General features: G+C 42.4%; 1 protein-coding gene across 1 annotated transcript in view; it reads right to left on the reverse strand.

Annotated features, from left to right (window-relative positions):
* C13H10orf67 (chromosome 13 C10orf67 homolog) overlaps nucleotides 1-16,591 on the reverse strand; it is a 104,219-nt gene that overhangs the window by 72,113 nt on the left and 15,515 nt on the right. Inside the window, exons 3-4 of the mRNA XM_069547431.1 lie at nucleotides 14,437-14,580; nucleotides 11,168-11,242 (exon numbers count right to left, since the gene is read on the reverse strand). Of these exons, the coding sequence (XP_069403532.1) occupies nucleotides 11,168-11,242; nucleotides 14,437-14,580 (219 nt within the window). The remainder of the gene's footprint in view (nucleotides 1-11,167; nucleotides 11,243-14,436; nucleotides 14,581-16,591) is intronic.

The raw sequence follows: 16,591 nt of genomic DNA on the forward strand, positions 1-16,591 counted from the left end.
ATTTTCCAGGCAAGAATACTGGAATGGGTAGCTATTTCCCTCTCCAGGGTATCTTCCCGACCCAGGGATCAAACCCACATCTCTTGGGTCTCTTGCACTGGCAGGCAGGTTCTTTACCACTGTGCTACCTGGGAAGCCCTAACAAAGATGCTTCTGATAAACTGGCTGAGTCGTCTCCTTGATAACATGACAAAAGCCACTGGGAGCTCATTTAAAATCCCACCATGGGACTTCCCTGGTGGTCCAGTGGTTAAGAATCTGCCTTGTAATGTAGGAGATGTGGGTTCAATCCCTGGTTGGGGAACGAAGGTTCCATATGCCTTGGGGCAACTGAGCCTGCATGCTACAACTACCAAAGCCTGCATGCTCTGCAGCCCAGGAGCAGTAAATGGCGCCCATGTGCACCACAACTAAAGCTTCCAGTGTGCTGCAAAGAAAGATTTTGCAAGCCTCAGCAAAAACCAGACACAGCCAAATAAATAAATATTAAAAAATAAACCCCAGCAGGGGGCTTCCCTATGGCTCAGTGGTAGAGAATTTGCCTGCTGGGGTTTCCCAGTGGTTCAGTGGCAGGGAGTCCGCCTGCCAATGCAGGACACGTGGGTTCAATCTCTGATCCAGGACTATCCCACGTGTCGAGCTGTAACTAAGCCCGTGCACCACAACTACCGAAGCCTGCATGCCCTAAAGCCTGTGCTCCACAGCAGGAGAAACCACCTCAATGAGAGGCTTGTGTACCACAACCAGAGAGTAGCCCCTGCTTGCCCAAACTGAAGTCTGAGCAGCAACAAAGACCCAGTACAACCAAAAATAAAAATAAATAAAAACATTAAAAAGTCCCACCAGAAACTGTGCTGTGATGCTGTACACACTTGGCATCACTGGGGCCAGCCTGCCTTTAGGATGTGCTCAGCCCCTCTGGACTTCAGGGTAGGGGTGGGAGTGGGGTGAAGGGAGGAAGGGCACAGTTCTTTAAAAGAACAGAAAGTTTCACTTTTTGACATTTCATAAAGTAATCGTAAGGCCCAAACACACTGGATTCATTTCTCTTCATCTCCAGGAATGTTTCTGATGTTTTATGAGTACTAAATGAGCTGGGCTCAAGAGGAAGTAAGCAGAAAGCAGGTTTGTTTTTTTTTCACCACGCCTTCAAATCTCCTGTCTCATGTTTCAACCTCTTAGAAGAACTCTCAGGAAAGTGCCATGGCTTTTTTTTTTTTAAACTCTTAGATAGTAATAGCCATGTTGAATAAAAGAAAGAAAGTAATGAAGAAAGGAAAGAAGCACAAGCAAAAAAAAAAACCAACAAAAACCCTCAAAGTCCCAAATTCCTATTCAGTCTACTCTTTTTTTTTTTAACTTTTTATTTTTACTTTATTTTACTTTGTAATACTGTATTGGTTTTGCCATACATTGACATGAATCCACCACGGGTGTACATGCGATCCCAAACATGAACCCCCCTCCCACCTCCCTCCCCGCAACATCCCTCTGGGTCATCCCCGTGCACCAGCCCCAAGCATGCTGTATCTTGCATCGGACATAGACTTGTGATTCGATTCTTACATGATAGTATACATGTTTCAATGCCATTCTCCCAAATCATCCCACCCTCTCCCTCTCCCTCTGAGTCCAAAAGTCCGCTATACACATCTGTGTCTTTTTTGTTGTTTTGCATACAGGGTCATCATTGCCATCTTTCTAAATTCCATATATATGTGTTAGTATACTGTATTGGTGTTTTTCTTTCTGCCTATTCAGCCTACTCTTACACATCAAATCTGAACTTTCCCAGCTCTGGCCTCCCTTAGACTTGCAGCCCAAAAGGGAGGACAGGGGTTGAGCCTGGGTCCTTTTCTAGTAGCCACAGATTTAGTCAAACACCAGCCTAGATATTGCTGTGAGGGTATTTTTTATATGAGATTAACATTTACATTATTAGACTTTGAGTAAAGCAGATTCCAACTGGTCCATTCTGAAGGAGATCATCCCTGGGATTTCTTTGGAAGGAATGATGCTGAAGCTGAAACTCTAGTACTTTGACCACCTTATGTGAAGAGTTGACTCATTGGAAAAGACTCTGATGCTGGGAGGGACTGGGGGCAGGAGGAGAAGGGGACGACAGAGGATGAGATGGCTGGATGGCCTCACTGACTCGATGGACTTGAGTCTGAGTGAACTCCAGGAGTTGGTGATGGACAGGGAGGCCTGGCGTGCTGCGATTCATGGGGTCACAAAGAGCTGGACACAACTGAGCGACTAAACTGAACTGAACTGAAAGCAGATTACCCTCCATATGGTGGGTGGGCCTCATCCAATCAGTTGAAGACCTTGGGAGAAAGACTGAGATTCTCAGGGAAGATGGAATTCTCAGAGTGTCTTCAGACTTGAGCTGTAACATCAGTTCTTCCCTGGGTCACCAGCCTGTCAATCTCCTTTCAGATTTCAGATTTGCCAGCCTCTACAACCACAGGAGCCAATTTCTTAAATCTCCATCTCTTCTCCATACATCCTATTGGTTCTCTATCTCTTAATACAATTTCTCCTAATACAATATCTACATCTAAACAACATACATTCACACCAATACCTTCCTCTCCTGTCCAACACCACAGCATTGACGATGGCTTGTCTCCTTCCCATAGTACAGCCCCTTCCTCCGGCAGGAAGAAAGCCTGTGGTGCCTGATGCACTGACGTCTACTCCATCCTCCATTCATGTCGCCCATCTCCTGACCGCAGTGCACCCTGAGAACTTGGCTCTGATACAGGGAACAGCGAGGGGGAAGGCTGCAGGGGTGTGTCTTTGGTATTTTAATTCACAACGGCAAGAAAATTTTATTTTGGACTTTCATTCTTTTGGTTTTACAAGAAAATTTAATATTTTTCCTTTGGCAATTGAAAGTAAGTTGTTCATATTCAAATCTGGGATATAGCTGTTGGTTTTTTATTATTAGAATAATTTTATGATTTTATTTGACCTCACAGTTACAACCTCTTGACAGATAATATTGGTCAACACAGCTGGACATAATCTGGGGTGAGAAACAGACCAGGAGGTAAATTCTCAGTATGGGGAGCAAAGTGACCTTGGAGTTTAATGTAAATGAGGCACTTTCTAACCCAATTTATGAATCTTCCAGGGCACCAGTGGTCTCAGGATGCCCAGAGGAGCGGGGGATGGTACTGGGGGATCTGCATCATGAAGGTGGGAGCAGGGCTTTCCTCTCCACATCCTCTAAGACTCAGACACACGCCTAGTTGGTTACAGGCTAAGTGGTTAAGTTCAATGTGTTAAGAGAAGAAGAAAAACCTAAATAATGTTGTTTCCTTCCACGTGGAGTGATGCCTCCATTTATCTGATTAAAACCTGAGCAGAAGGAACATGGTCACATCTTGGCAGTCTCCTGCCCCTTGCCTTTCTCTTTGGAGAGCCGATGCTCTGCCCTGACAGATAGAGACCACCCCAGCCCAATTCTGCCTGTGACGGGAGTTAATCTGCCAGATTCTGGGTTTCGGTATAGCGTAGCCTGTTTTACCAGCGAAGCAGATGACCTCTGTCTGCTGGCTCCCTGACTTTATTTCACCAGGTCCAGAACCTGAGTGGGAAGGACAAGTATTACTTATCAAGTCCCATAAATACTCCAGTAACAGTTCTCTCTCAGGTTTGCAAACCTAAAGCAGGTCATGAAAGCTGCTTGTGGAGCAGAGTGGAGGAATAAACAAGGAGATTGGGGTTGCCATCTACACACACACACAAAAACATACACAATATATATAAAGTAGATAACTAGTAAGAATCTACTGTACAGCACAGGGAACTCTACTCAATACTCTGGAATGGCCTGTATAAGGAAAGAATCCAAAAAGGAGTGGATATATGTGCATGTACAATATAACAGATTCACTTTGCTGTACAGCAGAAAGTAACACAACACTCTAAATCATCTATACTCCAGTAAAAATTCACAAAAAAACCTGCTTAGAATTCTATAATGATTATTTGATGTCTTCGAGATAAAATATAAGTTCCATGGACTTCTCTGGATGTCCAGTGGCTAAAATTTTGCCTTCCAATGCAGGGTCTGTGCATTTGATCCCTGGTCGGGGAGTTGAGATCCCACATGTCTCATGGCCAAAAAACCAAAACACAAAACAAAAGCAATATTGTGTCACAAATTCAATAAAGACTTAAAAAAAAAATTCCATGGGTTCCCTTTCCTATATCAGCTCTCACCACTTTCTCAGCCCTCTTATACCAAAGGACTGGCAGTTCCCTGGCTGTGCCCTGAAACTTAATTGCCTCTGTGATGTCAAGTGGGCCACTTCCCTGTCTTGTCCCCATTTTCCCTACGCTTGTCAAAATTTCATCATCCTTTGTTGGGGGACCAGTGCAACCAGCCCTAAAATGTGCCTTCATGGCATATTGAGTATTTTGAACTAAAGTTACTTAAGAAATGGTCAATGCAAGAGGGACACTCTGACCCTCCTTTCTGTCTCCCTGAAAGCAGAAAATCAACCTTGCATAAGAAAGGTGCTCTCCCAGCATCTGGAGGTAGAAGGACACCCTAATCACAAGGGTGCCCACATCCTGCTGCTCGCACTCAAGGATGCAAGGGGGTGATCACTCAGGAGAAAGGGCAGAGTTAAGGGGGAAGATGCTTTGTACAGCTTGTGTCATAGTGAGTATGAGATGACCTATTTTGCAACTCTTTTCTTTATAGTCTTTATTTTCTTATCATTTCATCTAAGCAGTTTTCTCTCTCGCTGTCTTTTCAACAAAAGCCTAATTCAGGCCATTGCATTACCGGCGATCCAAGAGGATGCGCCCTGCCCTTGGCAGAAGCCCGTCTTGGTTTCATAAACCAAAGTCTAGAAAATTTAATCCCCTCCAAACAACAAAATATTGGTATCTTTTTGCATTAGGAATTTTTTAAATCTGAAATAAAAATTATTTAACACCTGGATAGTATTTGCTGCATCAAAATTCGGAATCTAAAGCTAGTGCTCTCATTAGAATGGGATCTTCTATACCTCTGCAATCCTCCAAAAATGGAAGACAATGACAACACAGCAAGGCTTCTATTGTAAGGATACATACTATCTCCCTTCAGAGACTTTTAATTATAATTTTACTATTTTAACATTTTAACAGACTCATGTTTAACATAATAGCCTTGAAATGGATTTGGGTAATTCTTCCTTGAACCTTCATCCATATTTCAGGAAGTATGGAAGAAGACAAACCTGAAATGCTGTCCCTGAAATAAGCACTGCTACTTGCTATCCATAGAAGCGTTGTTGTCCTGAAAAATGAACTAAGAGTTGTTTGCAACGATCTCTTCAAAGTTACCAAAAAAGATGTGATTATTTGATGAGGAAGATATCGTGGGAGAATATTTGAAGTCAACTTATAGTGATTTTCATTCCAGGAGATGGTGGCTTAGCCAGAGGGGAGAAGACATGAGATAGTAGGGTCTTATGCAAGTATCGAGTGAGGACTCATGGAAGAAGAGGGTTAGTCCCACCCACCTTTCCTTCTGAACGCTGATCACAGTCACACCAAAAAGGAAGGCACTGGGATAAAAACTTAGGTATTAAAATTTACATCTTCCTGCAATCCATTTGAGCCTAACGAGTCTTTTTTGTCTTTCTGCAAAAATATAAGAGCACATGAAGCACTTTGCATAGTGCCTGGGCCATCGTAAAGAAGTCACTAAGTGATAGCTGCTTTCACTGTCATTAATTATCTGCCCTGGGAAAAGGAGGAAGTTTCCCCAAGCATTGCCACTCACGGTTCTATAACTAATGCTCCATCACCAGTGCCGCCTATGACAAAGAACTGGAGCCCCAGCCATGTCAGATTCAAAGAGATCAGGTCTGTGCAGAACGACGCATGTTTAGGTTATGCAGGCCTCCCTCCGCTCCTCTTTCTCTCCTCCAAAGTCCCCTCAACAGTCAGTTCCTAAGGCTCTCTATCTAGCCCGAATTTTCCTCCAGAAGAAAAAAATACCCAATAAGGAAGTAGTGACTTCATTCCTTAGCCCTCTGCATACAACCCCATAACTTATTTATTTTTGCTCAAACTCTTAAAAATTTAATATGCCTCAGTTTATCATTTTACATGCAGAAAACATCAAAAATCAGTAGAAGAGGCGGAGATACTCAATAAATGATGTTGGAAAAATTGCTTATTGATTTGAAAGCTAGTGGCAGTCTCCCAAGCTTTTATTCCTCCAGTATCTCTAAAGGCTTTTGTTTGCTTCTAAATCCCTCAGTGTCTGAGGGACCTAAAGTAATATGTTTTCCTATCCGACTCAGAGCTGATACATTTCCAGGACCAAAAGAAGCTAAATAAAGTGCAAGTTTTAACAAAACATTTTCTTTTATCTGAAAATAAGGTACTATAATAGCACACAAGAACTTGTTTTAATAGTTGCTGCTGCTGCTAAGTCGCTCCAGTCGTGTCCGACTCTGTGCGACCCCACAGACGGCAGCCCACCAGGCTCCCCCATCCCTGAGATTCTCCAGGCAAGAATACTGGAATGGGTTGCCATTTCCTTCTCCAATGCACAAAAGCGAAAAGCCGAAGCGAAGTCGCTCAGTCATGTCCGACTCTTCGCGATCCCATGGACTGTAGCCCACCAGGCTCTTCCGTCCATGGGACTTTCCAGGCAAGAATACTGGAGTAGGGTGCCATTGCCTTCTTAAATAGATTTAAAACCTTGTTCCACAGCTGAAAAATCACCTGGACCTGTATCCTGAACTGGTCTCCAGAGGGCAGCAGAGAGTCATTCACATTAACAAAAGTTCCCTCTTAACCAAAAGTGTGTGTATCCAGGCTTTTTTTTCAACTCTTCTTTCTTATGACTAAGCCTTAACAAACTGGGTGGCCAGGATTTGGAAAGCTGTCTGAGGTCATGGATCAAAGTGATGCCAACAAGCCAAAGCAAAGATTCAAAGAATCACTTTCATATCTTTAAAATAATTCTTTAATTAGATAAACCAATGAATCACAATTAATACACTGTTGACTAAGCATATTTAACCAGCACATGTTTATGAAACACTGATGCATATAAAGCATCTAATCCTTTCAGGGTTTTCTACTCCTAGACATACAAAAAGTACGTAGAAAAGAGTTCAGTTCAGTTCAGTCGCTCAGTCGTGTCCGACTCTTTGTGACCCCATGAATCGAAGCATGCCAGTAATAGTCACTTACTCTGCCGTATATGTTTTGAGCATTTGATACACACTAAAAGTTTATTAGTGACCCAGAAATTGTTAAAGACACAAAGACTCATAAAAGCACGTTTCTGGAGAAGGAAATGGCAACCTACTCCAGTATTCTTGCCTGGGAATTCCCATGGACAGAGGACCCTGATGGGCTATAGTCCATGGGGTCACAAAGAGTCCTACACAATTTAGTGACTGAGCATGCACATATATATACACGTATATATATACACTTTTCTGTATACCAGACCCTAACACAACACTGTAAAGCAGCTATACTTTACTAAATATAAACAAGTAAATAGTCTGGAAAAAAATAAAAACGTTTCAAAAAAGTCAGGACTTCATTGGTGGTGCTGTGAATAGGAATCCAGCCGCCAACGTAGGGGACCTGGGTTCCATCCCTCATCTGGGAAAATTCCACGTGTAGAGGGGCGACTAAGCCCGTATGCCAAAACTACTAAGCCTGCACAACTACTGAACCTGAGCACCCTAGAGCCCATGCGCAGGAACAAGAGAAGCCACCACAGTGAGAAGCCCGCATCCTGAAAGCAGAAAGTAGTCCCCTGCAACTAGAGAAAGCCCAAGTGTACAAGGAAGACCCAGCACAGCCAAAAATAAATAAGTTAAAATGAAAAAAAAATTTTTTTAAAAATTGTTTAAAAAAGCATGTTATTCTGACTTTTACTTTGTAAACAACAAAAAATCTGGATACCATAGGTAAAATGCTTCTATGAGCTGACAAAGTAAGGAATAGTTAGGCCAAAATTAAGTGAATGCAGGCATCCAGAGAAGTATGTGGAACACTGAAGGTGGCCTGGACTCCAGGGCATCACTAAACCAGGTAAAAATTTAAACTTTGGTTTACATGTCTTTAGAGGACACAGAGAAAAGGCATCCCAAAGGTCCCTTCCAAATGGGGATTCCCAACGATGGGACACCACCTCATGAAGGCTGAGACGCCAAAGGGCGATCTGTTCAGTGTGAGAACAAACAGAAGCAACCACCTTGAACCCTCTACTGCCTCCCACCTGAGGGAAGGTGAAATCGGCTCCTATCTGGAAACTTGGCTCAAAGTATGGAGGAGGGAACAAAATCTCTTCTGAGTTTTATAAGTGGAGATGGCCCACATTCATACATCTTGGTGGTTTAAAATGCCTCAAGTTGAAAATCAGGTTAAGGTGGTCACAGACACAGGAGTCTCACAGAAGCAAACAGGAATCTTCTCTGTAGAGACTCACTTCTATTCCAGGCCTCAAAGAGTTTCCATAGAAATATGAGCTTGCAGTCAAACACCATGAAACCCGAACGTAAAGGACATATCATGAGCGACAGCCAGTACTTATCAGACCCTCAGAGATGGAAGATGTGGAATATCGATCACATACATTGAAATATATGCATAGAAATAGCAGGATGAGTTAAGGTATAGAGCAAGAACCATTAAAAAGTAACCAAACAAGCCAAACATAGGACCTCGTTTCATTAGTAAGTCATATTTTAAAACTTAATCAAGGAACTTCCTGGCGATCCAGTGGTAAAGAACCCGCCTTCCAGTGCAGCAGACCAGGGTTCAATGCATGGTTGGCAAACTAAGATTCTATCTGCCACAGGGCAATTAGATCCCCTGCAAGTCACAAGGGAAGAGCCTGAGCACCACAATGGGGACCAGAGCAGTGCCCTCTCTACTCCAAAAACAAACAAACAAACAAACAAAAACTCAATAAGGTGATACTAATAAAAACAAACAGTAGGGTTAGTGGGATTAAAATATTTGAGAGCAGTAAGATACATATTAAGACTTTATTCCAACAAAGTTTTAAGTTTAAAGGAAAGACAAATGCCCTAGACAAATAATATTTCACTGTATCTGATTCAAAAAGAATACAGAACCCAAATTGTCTCATAATCAGTTAAGGAAATTGAATGGGGACTTCAAAATATGTCAATATATCCATCAATCAACACCTCTAGGCCCAGGTGGCTTTCCTGGCTGTTTAGAATATTTAAGGAAGAAATAGTTCTAATTTTACACAGATGCTGCCAGGGATGCAGATAATATCCTGCAACTCATTTTGTGAAGCTACCATAATCCTGATACCCAAACCCAATAAGAACAGCATCAAAAAAGAAAAGTACAGCTCACCACACTGACGAACACAGATTTAAAATATCCTAAGCAAAATATAAACACACTAAGTTCAGAAACAAATTTGAGAGACAAACAAAAGGACATCATGATCAAGTTGGGCTTATACAAAGTAAGAAAGGTTGACTTAACATTCAAATAAAAATTAAGGAATTAATTTTACCACACCAAGAGATTAAGGAAAAAAATCATATGGCCCTTCAATAGATTCATAAAACCCCACATTTTACAAAATTAAAATGTATTTGTGATCTTTTCGAGTCATACAGTAAAAGAAATGGCCTGAAAGTTCCTATAGCAAGTGTTGTGTGTAATGTTGAAATGCTATATTCATTACCTGTAAGATTAGATAAAAATAAGGACGTAAAAATAGAAAAGAAGGATCCTTGCTGTCATCCCTTTTATTTAACATTTTACTAAGTGCTCCAACAGTGCAGTTGGCAGAGATGAATGAAGAAATGAAGAAATGGCAGGAGAAAATTGTAGCCGACCAAAATTTGCCATCCCCAAAATGTGTCCCTTTGACGTGAGGATTAATTGGGCTAATTATTTTTAAGAAACAGAAAACTCAGAAAGTTTCTCTTGTTACTTTCCCCTTAGCTGCCTAAGGAATTTAGATAAAGGGCCTGTTTCCATATTTTGTAAAAAAAAAATATAGACAAGGTGCGGTGGGGGAAACTTGGCAGGGCCTAGAGATCAGGGTCCTCTCTGTGTCTCATTGTCTCGGTAGGCCCAGCAAACATGTGTTTACCAAACATTTGCTTTTCCATCTTCATTTCCTTCCTCCCCCAACCCCCTTTATAAAAAATTATTTATTTTTGGTTGCACTGGGTCTTCAGTGCTGGTCTCGGGCTTTCTCCAGTTGCGGCAAGCGGGACTACTCTGTCGCAATGCCCAGGTTTCTTATTGTAGTGGCTTATCTTGTTGCAGAGCACAGGCTCCAGGGCCCTCAGGCTTCAGCACATCAGCACGCAGGCTTTATAGCTGCAGTGTGTGGCTTCGGAGCACGTGGGCTCCAGGAGTTGTGGCTCAGGGGCTACTTGCTCCACGGCATGTGGGATCTTCCTGATCCAGGGAACCTGTGTTCCCCGCATTGGCAGGCAGATTCCTATCTACCGTGTCACCTGGGAAGCTCCCACTTCCTCCCCTTAGAAGTCCCAAACTAGAGAATCTGTGTGCCACAACAACAGATCCTGCATGTTTCAATAAGACCGGATGCAGCCAAATACATAGACAACACTGCTTCTTTACGGAAATATACCGCAATGAAAGACAAGATGATAATTATAGAGACTAAGAGAATCTCAAGGTCCTCACTAAGAGGAAAATACAATAATGGGAAATGATGAATTTCCCCATCACGTAGGAGAGGGACGCTCAGTTTCTGACACACAGAAGTGTCCCCGTCATTGGAGAAGTTATTCCACTGAGGATCTGAGACTGCTCCCTGGGATTTACTACAGACCTGATGAACTTTCTCTGGAGACTCCCTGACCTCCTTCTGCTGAACTGCATGCTCACCCAGCAAACTGCATCACTTGCCCAGGTGTGCTAGATACCCGACTGGAAGTTTCCAGTCTCTGGAAAGTTCTGTCACCATCAAGTGGTCAATTTAAAGTGAGCATGAACAGTCGAGGACCTGATCCCTTTCTGGTGACCTGAAGATCAAGGACTCAGATCCTGAAAGCTAAAAAATGCTGACTGACAGTCCACGATGAGCCCCATACTGGGTACTCCCAGGATATCAAGTTGCTCTCGCCCCTTGACAGCACTCAAAACTCACCTGGTACATTCCTTTGATAGTACCTATGGCATCGGCCAGCTGCTGATTATAGCATTTTCGTAAGCTCTCTTCATTCTGCAAATGAAAAATAAATACAAAGAGTACCACAATGTATTTCCAAATATAATTATCACACCTACAAGGGGCAGAGGGTCGGGGAGGGTGGCACTAAGTATCCATCATTCGAATCATCACATTCTCTTCAAACCTCACTATAAAATCATCTCCCTTGTGCTTCCACCTAAAACACCACATTCCATTTTCACTTACACTTAACCAAAGCAATAGAGAGTGTCTATGGATAAAAAACCACAGTTAATGTGACCATGTTCTCTCATCTTCACATCACAGATTTTTAGTGTCTTAGTTGTTGTAGTTGTTTAGATGCTAAGTCCTTTCTTACTCTTTTGCAACCACATGGACTATAGCCTGCCAGGCTCCTCTGTCCATGGGATTCTCCAGGCAAGGAGACTGAGTGGGTTACCATTTCCTACTCCAGGGGAATCTTTCTGACCCAGGCATGCAACCTGCATCTTCCTGCATCTCCTGAATTGGTAGGCAGATTCTTTACTACTGAGCCACCTGAGAAGCCCCCATATATACACTACTCTATATAAAACAGATCACTAATGAAAACCTACTGTATAGCACAGGCAACAAAAGTTCAGTGTTGACCTAAATGGGAAGGAAATCTGAAAAGGGGGATGTGTGTGTGTGTGTGTGTGTGTGTGTGTGTGTGTGTGTGTGTATACACACATAACTGACTCACTTTGCTGCACAGCAGAAATTAACACAGTATTGTTAAGCAACTCAGTTCAGTTCAGTTCAGTTCAGTCGCTCAGTTGTGTCCAACTCTTTGCAACCCCATGAATCGCAGCACTCCAGGCCTCCCTGTCCATCACCGCCTCCCTGTCCATCACCATCTCCCGGAGTTCACTCAGACTCACGTCCATCGAGTCAGTGATGCCATCCAGCCATCTCATCCTCTGTTGTCCCCTTCTCCTCCTGCCCCCAATCTCTCCCAGCATCAGAGTCTTTTCCAATGAGTCAACTCTTCGCTTCAGGTGGCCAAAGTATTGGAGTTTCAGCCTCAGCATCAGTTCTTCCAATGAACACCCAGGACTGGTCTCCTTTAGGATGGACTGGTTGGATCTCCTTGCAGTCCAAGGGACTCTCAAGAGTCTTCTCCAACACCACAGTTCAAAAACATCAATTCTTCGGCACTCAGCTTTCTTCACAGTCCAACTCTCACATCCATATATGACCACTGGAAAAACCATAGCCTTGACTAGACGGACCTTTGTTGGCAAAGTAATATCTCTGCTTTTCAATATACTATCTAGGTTGGTCATAACTTTCCTTCCAAGGAGTAAGTGTCTTAATTTCATGGCTGCAATCACCATCTGCAGTGATTCTGGAGCCCAAGAAAATAAAGTCTGACGCTGTTTCCACTGTTTCTCCATCTATTTCCCCTGAAGTGATGGGACCAGATGCCATGATCTTCGTTTTCTAAATATTGAGCTTTAAGCCAACTTTTTCACTCTCCTCTTTCACTTTCATCAAGAGGCTCTTTAGTTCTTCTTCACTTTCTGCCATGATGGTGGTGTCATCTGCATATCTGAGGTTATTGATATTTCTCCTGGCAATCTTGATTCCAGCTTGTGCTTCTTCCAGCCCAGCATTTCTCATGATGTACTCTGCATATAAGTTAAATAAGCAGGGTGACAATATACAGCCTTGACGTACTCCTTTTCCTATTTGGAACCAGTCTGTTGTTCCATGTCCAGTTCTAACTGTTGCTTCCTGACCTGCATATAGGTTTCTCAAGAGGCAGGTCAGGTGGTCTGGTATTCCCATCTCTTTCAGAATTTTTCACAGTTTGTTGTGATCCACACAGTCAAAGGCTTTGGCATAGTCAATAAAGCAGAAATAGATTTTCTGATTAATCAAATTATTTAGTCCTATCTGTTATGCATAAAAACGAAAGATAGAAAATATTTAAAAAATACTCTTGATTCTGTTATCAATTTTGCTTCCAGCATGGAGTGTAAACGATCAGTGGGCTTCAGAATCAGACAGAACTGGATTTCAATGTCACTGTGCAACTTACCATCTTTCTGACATTAAGCAAGAACTTAACCTGCCTGACTTTAAGCACGCTTACATTTTAAGCAAATTTCCTTATCTGTAAGGTAGGGATAACAGGATTTCCACTTGAGGATTGTTGGGGGACTTAAAGAGGAAATGCATTAAAAGTTTCTCTGGAGACTTCCCTGGTGGTCCAGTGGTTAAGACTTCACCTTAAATGTAAGGGGTGCGAGTTCGATCCCTGGTCAGAGAGCTAAGAACCCAAATGCCTTGGGGCCAACCCCCTCCCCCTCAAGAAACAGAAGCAATATTGTAACAAATTCAACAGAGACTTTAAAAATGGTCCATATTTTTAAAAATACTTTAAAAAAATGGTGGGGCCAACAACACGTATTTTATTTTATTGCAGAAAAGCAACACTAATGCCCATTTTTAATGACAGATAAATATGCTAACATGATCAAAGATTTTGGGGAATTCCTCAGAACAGCAGAGTTTTCATGTCTTTGGCTTCTACAGAGCCATTAAAGCACAAATAACATCATATAAAATTACAGTTAAAGGCTGGAACTCAAGCATGAAGCTGTCTGACCTAGAATCTAAACCCCAGTGGTTTCTTAACCAGTGACACTGAGCAGGTGAATTAACCTTTCTGTGCCTTGGTTTCCTCCTTTGTATCTGTATAATACAGATCTCATCTGTATAATAATTGTATGTACTTCATCAGGTTAGTTGTGAGGCTTAAATGAGTTTGTACACAGACTACACACAAACCTTCCTGCACATAGTAAAGTTATAAGTGCCACAGTTTATGTAACTATCATGTGCTGTGCTTAGTCACTCAGTCGTGTCCGACTCTTTATGAGCCCATGGGCTGTAGGCCGCCAGGCTCCTCTGTCCACAGGGATTCTCCAGGCAAGAATACTGGAGTGGGTTACCATTTCCTTCTCCAGGAGATCTTCCCAACCCAAGGATTGAACCCAGGTCTCCCACATTGCAGGCAGATTCTTAACCATCTGAGCCACTAGGGAAGCCCTGTAACTATCATTAGAGACAACATATACAAATTAAATTACCCTCATAAGTTGCCAAGCTAAAAACTGTAGTGCCTACACAACTAAACACAAAATTAATCCACAAAATTAATACTTTTAAAACAGAGGAAATGAGAGAACTTCTACCTGTTGGTAATGTTTTTCAATGGTCATGATCCTGTCACGTAGAGAAGCGAAGAGTCTGTAAGATTCCTCTTTAAGACGGTCCTCAAATCTCAGTTGAATCAATTGCTTGAGGAACCCAAAATCCACCTGTAGGGATTTAGTAATCTAAAAGTGGGAAAACATAGGTCATTATAGAGCTTAAGGGCACTCTGTGTAAAGATTCTAACACCTGGCCTGGTTCTGGGCAGAAAACTTGGGCACCTGGTCAGGGGCCTGTCCTGAATCTAAGATTGCATCTCCAGAGTCATGTGCGTTGGGGAGCTCCAGTTAATCTGCAGAACTAACAGATGCTGATGGAGGAAGGGAAAGGAGGCTTCCAGCAGTTTCCTCCCATAGTAGTATTAGCTGTTCAGTCACATCTGACTCTTTGCAACCCTATGACTGTAACCCGCCAGGCTCCTCTGTCCATGGAATTCTCCAGGCAAGAATACTGGAGTGGGTTGCCATTCCCTTCTCCAGGGGAATCTTCCCGACCCAGGGATCAAAAAACCCCGGTTTCCTATGTTGCAGGCAGATTCTTTACCATCTGAGCCACCAGAGAGAATAAGTTATCCCTTGGGACTTCCCTGGCGGTCCAGTGGTTAAGACTTTGCACTCCCACTTCAGGGGCCACTGGTTCTATCCCTGGTCTGGGAAATAAGAACCCCCATGCCACAGAACGCAGTAAAAAAGAAAAAAAATACAATACATTGGGAAGTGTGTGGGAAAAGAGACACCCTCCAAAGTGGGAGTGTAACTGGTATAATTTCTATGCAGGGCAATTTGGCAACATCCTCCAAAATAACTAATGCATGCATCCTCTGACTCAGATGTTTCACTTTTAAGAATTTACACCCCAGATTTACTGGCATGTGAGTACGTACAGAATTATTCATCATGATAAAGAGATCTGAAATGACCAAAATGTCCATCAGGAGAGGATAGCTAAATAAATGATGCCAGTTTGTGGTATGATGTACTTGTAAAATCGATGAAGAAGCTCTTTATGCACCAATGTATATAACTGATTTCCAAGTTATGTTACTAAGTGAAAAAGCAGAAGCAAAATACTATTTACAGTAGTATACCACTCTATGTCACTGCTTTATTGGTTAGTACTTTTAATAATAACTCTTAATATCTGATGTCTATGAAATGTTCTGTTTCTTTACAATCAAAAAAAGCACCAAGGCTTTGCTGTATAGAGGAAAGAAACACAACACTGTAAATAAACTATACTTCAATAAAATTTTATTTTATTTTTTATTTACTTATTTTATTTTTTTAAAAAAATTATTTGGCTGCACTGGGTCTTTAGTTGTGGCACGTGGGATCTAGTTCCCTGATCAGGGATCGAACTTGGACCTTCTGCATTGGGAGCTTGGAGTTCCAGCCACTGGACCACCACAGAAGCACCACTTCAAAAAAAGTTTTTTTAAAGTCCCAAAGGAATATGATAGAATATTAAGACTTGCAGCTTCCCAGGTGGCACTAGTGGTAAAGTGCTGGTCTGCCAATGCAGGAGACGTTCAGAAATGAGGGTTTGATCCCTGGGTCAGGAAGTTCCCTTGGAAGAGGGCGTGGCAACCCACTCTTGTATTCTTACCTGGAGAAACCCATAAACAGAGGAGTCTGGCAAGCTACAGAGTTGTTCACACATGGGATCGCACAGAATGAGACATGACTGAAGTGACTTAGCACGGACATATGCATCAGATTTGACAAAGGTGTATAGTGGTACAGGGGAGCAAAATGTGCCATCACAAACTGTTTCTTTGGCAAGAGTATTTATTTAGGCTGATTATTTTTAAGGACCCAAAGACTCAGGAAGAACCCATAAACTTTCCCTTAACTTCCTAAAAGAATGAGATGGAGGACCTGCTTCAGGAAGGGAGTTAGCATCGTAGATACCTGTATTATAACATGAACTAGGTGTGCAGACAGAGGATGAGATGGTTGGATGGCATCACTGATTCAGTGGACGTGAACTTGGGCAAACTCTGGGAGACAGTGAAGGACAGGGAAGCCTGGCGTGCTGCAGTCCATGGGGTCAAGAACAGCTGGACACAACTTGGCAACTGACAAACAACAGGTGTGTAGACAGATAGGAACCCAGCAAATTGTGCTAAAGTTTCTC

Source organism: Ovis canadensis, chromosome 13 (genome assembly GCF_042477335.2).
Source record: "Ovis canadensis isolate MfBH-ARS-UI-01 breed Bighorn chromosome 13, ARS-UI_OviCan_v2, whole genome shotgun sequence".
In the NCBI taxonomy this organism is placed as follows: domain Eukaryota; kingdom Metazoa; phylum Chordata; class Mammalia; order Artiodactyla; family Bovidae; genus Ovis; species Ovis canadensis.